At 39.9% G+C, this 8,833-nt stretch overlaps 1 protein-coding gene across 1 annotated transcript in view; it reads right to left on the reverse strand.

Annotated features, from left to right (window-relative positions):
- LOC145877217 (tripartite motif-containing protein 16-like) overlaps positions 1–4,517 on the reverse strand; it is a 13,395-nt gene extending 8,878 nt beyond the window's left edge. The window contains exons 1-2 of the mRNA XM_082972515.1: positions 3,871–4,517; positions 3,342–3,437 (exon numbers count right to left, since the gene is read on the reverse strand). Coding sequence (XP_082828641.1) covers positions 3,342–3,437; positions 3,871–4,467 — 693 coding nt within the window. The 5' untranslated portion in view covers positions 4,468–4,517. The remainder of the gene's footprint in view (positions 1–3,341; positions 3,438–3,870) is intronic.
- Between the last annotated feature and the right edge of the window lie 4,316 nt (positions 4,518–8,833).

Below are 8,833 nucleotides of genomic sequence, written 5' to 3' on the forward strand. Positions count from 1 at the left end.
CGGCCACATCTTGAAAAAGAGGACAGGGACATGCGATTTCTTGAGAATTTACACCTTTTTATATATAAAAAAAATATATATACAGTTAACCATGACCAGAACATGTTTAACGTTTGAAGGCTTTGCGCCAACCATCCCTGTAGGTCACTATAACCAGGTGAACAGTGAGCTTCCTCACCAAGTAGCTGTAACCTAGTTAATAGTAAGTTACCTGATGTAAACCTACAAGGTTAGTTAATAATAAGTTACCTGAGGTAAACCTACAAGGATAGTTGATAATAAGTTACCTGAGGTAAACCTACAAGGAGAGTTAATAATAAGTTACCTGAGGTAAACCTACAAGGTTAGTTAATAATAAGTTACCTGAGGTAAACCTACAAGGATTGTTAATAATAAGTTACCTGAGGTAAACCTACAAGGTTAGTTAATAATAAGTTACCTGAGGTAAACCTACAAGGATAGTTAATAATAAGTTACCTGAGGTAAACCTACAAGGATAGTTAATAATAAGTTACCTGAGGTTAACCTACAAGGATGGTTAATAATAAGTTACCTGAGGTAAACCTACAAGGATAGTTAATAATAAGTTACCTGAGGTAAACCTACAAGGATAGTTAATAAGTTACCTGAGGTAAACCTACAAGGTTAACACGGGCTGGAAGAGAATTACTTCAAAACCACAGCAAACAGCTGGGACATATAGTAATATTATATATATATAATATTATATCACTGGGCTCCTGTGTGCTAACAAACCCTGTGTACCACCCCTCCCCTGTTTAACCTTGAATTTCGTTCAGAAAAACACTTCCACATTTAGCAAAACGAACCAACTCTTTACGGATCTGTTCAGTGGTAATAAACGGAGGCAGATTAGACACCACTACTCTTGTCGAAATCAGCACCAACACACCCCTCACATAAATCATACTGGTAACTAGCCGGGTAACAAGACTCACCTTTTACATTACCACAACCACCGCCTTGTTCATTCTGGATACAGAGTGTATATGTTCCTCTCCCACCTGTTCACCGACCAGGATCAATAATTCCTCCACACCATTCTCCACAACGCACCTGAAGAGACAGCGTTTCTTCTCCACTCGGTTGAGGACATCAAACTACCCTACTCCCTCCTCAACTCTAACCGATAAACAGCGGAAACCAATAAACAAACCCTCCCACCATGACAAAATACATGTGGAAAATAGGCAAAAGAATAGCTGCACTCTTCACGAACGACAAAACCTCACGTTACCAACTTCTTCTTCTTCTATGGTATAATGGCGGTCCTCAAACCAACGTTAAAGGAGCATGGCGCCTCCTACTGTGCTGGAGTGTGTTCAATCACGGTTTACACCATTTCTAAATCCTCCTACCTAACTCAGTACTTCTGAGAAAATAAAAAAGATCCCTACTAACTTCTAATAGACCCTCCCCCATCCCCCAAATCCCTTCCAACCCCCCCAAATGTCTCTGATCTCACATTTGTCCTCACCTGTACCCAGTGGAACATTAATATATATTATATCTTGTTTTAAAGTTATTTTAGCTAACTAGTCTACAATTTCATTCCATTCCACACCTGAATGTGCTGGGACCCAGCAGAATCTCACTACTAGACCCATTCTCTCATTTCTCCATAATAACATTAATACCTCCAATAGTAGGTCACTCCTAATAGATTTACCAGATGATAAACTATTCAATACAGACAGAGAATCTGAGGATACTATAACTCTAACAGGCTGTACGTCCTCCACCCACTGGAGGACAACTATTATCACCAACAGTTCAACTGAGTACACTGACAGTTCATCTGTTAGTCTTCTACATATCTGCACATCACATTCAGGAAGGTAAACACCTGCTCCTGTGGGCCCACTATCTGGGCCCTTGGATCCATCTGTGAAAAGAGGTAAAAAAGCATAACAACTTCTACCAATGTAATTGTCAACCAGTTTCCCTTTATCACTGACTTCTGACCCAATCTTTTCCTTTTGTCTACCAAGGTTAGATCAACAACAGGATCTGGGAGTAACCATGGAGGAACATCCCCTATCACCACAGAAAGGGCCAACCTCCAACTCCCTGAAACTACTCTCATCAGCAAGCTTTCCAACTGTCCAACCAAAACCACTGCCTTGTCTACTAGTATATTCCCAACAGTCATCTAGAACAGTAGCAGTGGGATGCTCAACCTCACAGCCTTTCAACCCAATAAGCTAATGACAACATCAGGCCAACTAACCCTACACTCATTAAAACCCACTACCCCCATTCCACTACTTTGACCCTATCTGCTCCTGCACCAGGCCAACTAACCCTACACTCATTAAAACCCACTACCCCCATTCCAATACTTTGACCCTATCTGCTCCTGCACCAGGCCAACTAACCCTACACTCATTAAAACCCACTACCCCCATTCCACTACTTTGACCCTATCTGCTCCTGCACCAGGCCAACTAACCCTACACTCATTAAAACCCACTACCCCATTCCACTACTTTGACCCTATCTGCTCCTGCACCAGGCCAACTAACCCTACACTCATTCAAACCCACTACCCCATTCCACTACTTTGACCCTATCTGCTCCTGCACCAGGCCAACTAACCCTACACTCATTAAAACCCCACTACCCCATTCCACTACTTTGACCCTATCTGCTCCTGCACCAGGCCAACTAAACCTACACTCATTAAAACCCACTACCCCATTCCACTACTTTGACCCTATCTGCTCCTGCACCAGGCCAACTAACCCTACACTCATTAAAAACCACTACCCCATTCCACTACTTTGACCCTATCTGCTCCTACACCAGGCCAACTAACCCTACACTCATTAAAACCCACTACCCCATTCCACTACTTTGACCCTATCTGCTCCTGCACCAGGCCAACGACCTGGGAGGACAGGACACCACCACCCAACACACCCTGGAACTCTTCTGAAGTCAAATCTAGTATGACCAAATACTTCTCTGCAGCTGCCACCAAAACATATTTTTTTCCTGTGATTTACATTCCATTTCTGCGGTACAGTTGATAACCATTTGCTATGAACACTAAGAAGCCAACCTTACTGAAGCATATATCACTGGTTGGCCCATCCCTCTGTGCTGTCACAGATCTACTACTCACAGGGATCCTCTCAGGATCCCTCAGCCTTGACCCATCCTCCTCTACTTTCTTCACTGCCTCAGCAGTGACAACCTGTTCCCAACAGTGGGGTCAGTGGGATTGGATAGGGGCCCCTCTACTTCTCTCTCTCTCTCTCTCTCTGACTGGAGGAGACAGGTGAAATGGTGTGTCTCCTCTGGTCAACAATACTCACCTTGAGAGACTCCACAGCCTGTTGGAGCTCCTTCAGCTCCTTCTCTCTCTCCTGGAATCTCTGCTGGACCTTCTGCTGACTCATCCCCAGCTGCCTCTGTGGAGAATCACTCTTCAATGAGCTATCAAGCTTTATTAGTCCAGTAGATCAATAGTATAGTAATGTGACATAGGGCCCATAGAGAGGAAGGTCTAAAAAAATGGATGGTCCATTTACTAAATGATATTTATTTGTTGCTATGTGAATGATTATAGTTTTTATGGTAGGACTACATGTATCAACAGGTTGAGACTGAACTTTGGACTCATAAAAGGGCATTCAGAATGATAATAGTGTTTGACATTATAAAATGGTGATACATCTGGAGAATCTGGGTTGACATATCTATATACTCAAGGTTTGTGTTCATATTTGTTCTGCTGAGGATCCATTTCATTTGAATGATCTCATATTCAAACAGCCTTAGTTCCTACTGTATCTTTAATTCTTTGTTTATCAGACAGTCACCAACAAGTTGTTCTGGTCTTACCTGTTTCTCAGTCCTCTCTGCTGCAGCTGACACTGTATCATGGCCTTTATGTTCATCCATTGTACACATCAGACAGATACACTGCTGATCGGTACGACAGTAAACCTCCAGCAGTTTGTCATGATGAGAGCAGATCTTCTCCTGTAGTTGTGCGGTGGCTTTGACCAGCTTGTGCCTCTTCAAAGCAGGAGATTCGTAGTGAGATTGGAGGTGAGTCTCACAGTAAGAGGCCAGACACACCAGACAGGACATGAGGGCTTTCTGCTTTCTGGTCCCAGTGCAGAAATCACACGCCACATCTCTAGGTCCAGCATAGCACAGAGCAGGAGGGGGAGCAGCCTGGAGTCCTGTCTTCTTCAGTTTCTCCACCAGCTCAGCCAACATGTTATTTTTCCTCAGATTAGGCCTTGGAGTGAAGGTCTCTCTGCACTGAGGACAGCTATAGACCCCTTTCAGAACATCCTGATCCCAGCAGCCCTCAATACAGCTCCTACAGTAACTGTGTCCACAGGGGATGGCGACTGGTTCCTTCAGTAGATCCAGACAGACAGAACAACAGAACTGGTCCTGGTCCAGCAGAACTCCCTGTTGAGCCATTTGGACGGTTGTTCACTCTCACACAGACAGACGACACAGAGACTCAGATCAGTTTCGTTTCCTCAGAAGAGAGTTTGTGGGAGGGGGAGGGATTTCCTGGTTCTGCCAGAGGGGTGGGGTTAGAGGGAGGGAGGGGTTAGAGGAATGCAGGAAGAGAGAGAGGAACTGCATGCAACATCAAGAGGGAGACAAATAGTTTTGTTCCAATGTTAGAGCCTTTAACATGGAACACATGACATAATGAATCTTAAAATGTGAGTTGTTAGAATATATGAAGGGTAACAGTTTTCTATGAAGTACGTATGTATCATTATTTTAATCACCTTTATAATGCCTTATAAATCAATAAGTCCTGAGGAGGTGTGATATATGGTTATTATACAGAACCACGGCTAAGGGCTGTTCTTAGACAAGACACAACACGGATTGAGAATTATCTAACACTTTCAACAATACAATCACATTTTATTTTATTGGTTACATACACATATTTATCAGTTGTTATTGTGGGTGAAGTGAAATGCTTGTGTTCCCAGCTCCAACAGTGCAGTAATATCTAACAATGCTTGTGTTCCTGGTTCCAACAGTGCAGTAATATCTAACAATGCTTGTGTTCCCAGCTCCAACAGTGCAGTAATATCTAACAATGCTTGTGTTCCCAGCTCCAACAGTGCAGTAATATCTAACAATGCTTGTGTTCCTGGCTCCAACAGTGCAGTAATATCTAACAATGCTTGTGTTCCCAGCTCCGACAGTGCAGTAATATCTAACAATGCTTGTGTTCCCAGCTCACAGAGGGCAGAAGTCAATGAAAATATTAGGACAAGCAATGATATATATATATATATACATATATACACTGTATACTGTGATGTGATGCATAGACAATTTGGAGTACATCTGTAGTATATCTGAAGAATAGTAGATGTACAGTAGTAGTTATATAGGATGAACCAGGACTAGAATACAGTATATACATATTAAGTGGACAGCAGTAGTTATATAGGATGAACCAGGACTAGAATACAGTATATACATATGAAGTAGACAGCAGTAGTTATATAGGATGAACCAGGACTGGAATACAGTATATACATATGAAGTGGACAGCAGTAGTTATATAGGATGAACCAGGACTAGAATACAGTATATTCATATGAAGTGGACAGCAGTAGTTATATAGGATGAACCAGGACTAGAATACAGTATATACATATGAAGTGGACAGCAGTAGTTATATAGGATGAACCAGGACTAGAATACAGTATATACATATGAAGTAGACAGCAGTAGTTATATAGGATGAACCAGGACTAGAATACAGTATATACATATGAAGTGGACAGCAGTAGTTATATAGGATGAACCATGACTAGAATACAGTATATACATATGAAGTGGACAGTAGTAGTTATATAGGATGAACCAGGACTAGAATACAGTATATACATATGAAGTGGACAGCAGTAGTTATATAGGATGAACCAGGACTGGAATACAGTATATTCATATGAAGTGGACAGTAGTAGTTATATAGGATGAACCATGACTAGAATACAGTATATACATATGAAGTGGACAGCAGTAGTTATATAGGATGAACCAGGACTAGAATACAGTATATTCATATGAAGTGGACAGCAGTAGTTATATAGGATGAACCATGACTAGAATACAGTATATACATATGAAGTGGACAGCAGTAGTTATATAGGATGAACCAGGACTAGAATACAGTATATACATATGAAGTGGACAGCAGTAGTTATATAGGATAAACCAGGACTGGAATACAGTATATACATATGAAGTGGGCAGCAGTAGTTATATAGGATGAACCAGGACTAGAATACAGTATATACATATGAAGTGGACAGCAGTAGTTATATAGGATAAACCAGGACTGGAATACAGTATATACATATGAAGTGGGCAGCAGTAGTTATATAGGATGAACCAGGACTAGAATACAGTATATACATATGAAGTGGACAGCAGTAGTTATATAGGATGAACCAGGACTAGAATACAGTATATACATTTGTATTTATTTCACCTTTATTTAACCAGGTAGGCAAGTTGAGAACAAGTTCTCATTTACAATTGCGACCTGGCCAAGATAAAGCAAAGCAGTTCGACAACATACAACAACACAGAGTTACACATGGAGTAAAACAAACATACAGTCAATAATACAGTAAAAACATAAGTCTATATACATTGTGAGCAAATTAGGTGAGATAAGGGAGGTAAAGGCAATAAATAGGCCATGGTGGCAAAGTAAATACAATATAGCAAGTAAAACACTGGAATGGTAGATTTATAATTTGAAGAAAGTTCAAAGTTAAAATATAAATAATATGGTGCAAAGGAGCAAAATAAATAAATAAATAAATACAGTAGGGGAACAAGTAGTAGTTTGGGCTAAATTATAGATGGGCTATGTACAGGTGCAGTGATCTGGGAGCTGCTCTGACAGCTGGTGCTTAAAGCTAGTGAGGGAGATATGTGTTTCCAGTTTCAGAGATTTTTGTAGTTCGTTCCAGTCATTGGCAGCAGAGAACTGGAAGGAGAGGCGGCCAAAGGAGGAAATGGCTTTGTGGGTGACCAGAGAGATCCCTGACCTTATCTTCTCTCAAGAAGATGTCTGGTAGGCCCATTTAAATACCTTTTTTGGACATTTGAAGATAGCAGATGTTTGAGTTGGGTCTATTAACACAGCTCTGAGTTGTTATTATTTTTTTTATTTTTTTTTGACAAAATGAGCACTCCTGGAAGTGACAGATTTTGACTCATATTGAGTGATAAGACTGAGCTATTTAAAAACACTTTTTCAACATTTCAAGATAGCAGTTAGTTCAGTTTGATCTTACTAAAGACAGCTGTATATTATTTTTTTTGACCCAAAAATATTCTATGTTCACGCCCACTTTTTTTGCACTATGTTTGAAGGCTGTCAACTTCTTGTCAGGAGGAGAATCACTTAGCCTTTCGACTAATTTTCAAATGATAGGATGCCTATTTAAAAACACTTTAGTAGGTGCAAGCGTCCCACCTAGCCCATAGAGGTTAAACCTAAACAGAATAAGTTGCAACTTAAGGTATAATTATTTTATTCATTTTGACATATTGTTTGGGACCACTTTTTTTGCACTATGTTTGAAGGCTGTCAGCTTCTTCTCAGGAAGAGAATCCCTTAGCCTTTCAACTAATTTTGGGTTAGTTGGACTAATTTTGGGTTAGTTCTCTCAAGAAGAACTAACCCATCTCAACATGACAGAGAGTAAGACAGGAGAACCTATTTCAACATGACAGAGAGTAAGACAGGAGAACCTATTTCAACATGACGGAGAGTAAGACAGGAGAACCTATTTCAACATGACGGAGAGTAAGACAGGAGAACCTATTTCAACATGACGGAGAGTAAGACAGGAGAACCTATTTCAACATGACGGAGAGTAAGTCAGGAGTCCCTGACCTTATCTTCTCTCAAGAAGATGTCTGGTAGGCAGGGCTGGGCGATATGGACCAAAAGTCATATCCCGATATATTTAGGCTGAATATCGATATAAGATATATATCCTGATATTTTTTCCGCAAAGTGAGAGCAAATGTTCAGTCAAAGTCAAAGCCAGATATGACATGTCTCAAGTAGTTTTATTGAAAGCGGCTATTTCAGTGAACAGTTGAAAAATCAAATGAATAAATAATAAACAGGGCTCTTCACCTGGTTCAGATTAAATGCTCAGCTGTTCAAATAACAACAACATGTAAACATAAACACTGTAGAACAACAGGACGACCTTTTTGGAAATCAAAGCTTCATAAGGTGAACATTTAAATAAATACAAATATCTTAAACAAAAATAGCCTATAAAATAAAATAGGCCTATCTATTTCTGAAATAAATATTATATATATTTATGAGAAAAGTCAACTTTTTTTTTAGTTTGACAACTTTAAATGGCTTATTAAAATCAAATTACAGATTTCTTCTCCTTTCTAACAAATCCACAGATGCAAATAACGAACATTACAAAATAATAAAATATGACAAACCCTAATAAGGGCAGCAATTATATATAAATAAAGAACAAAATAAAGTGCTCAGTTTGAGAAAATGTTTTTTAAACATCAGCCTGAGATTACCATTTGCTTTTTGTTAACTCAATTTCTTATCTGAACAGCCTCAACCAGTTGCACAAGAAACAGACTATCAACTCAATAAACATTTTCCCCCTCTTTTTTTACTTTGATAAACAGTAATGCTGTCTTGAGGTAGACATTAGAAGACAAGCGTGTCCTCCTTCGTTTAAAGATTTTGTGCGAGAAACACCAGCCTGTCAACGGCATCCGGCTTCAGAGA

The sequence above is a fragment of the Salmo salar genome, unplaced genomic scaffold, assembly GCF_965601325.2.
Source record: "Salmo salar unplaced genomic scaffold, fSalSal1 ptg000721l, whole genome shotgun sequence".
In the NCBI taxonomy this organism is placed as follows: Eukaryota; Metazoa; Chordata; class Actinopteri; order Salmoniformes; family Salmonidae; genus Salmo; species Salmo salar.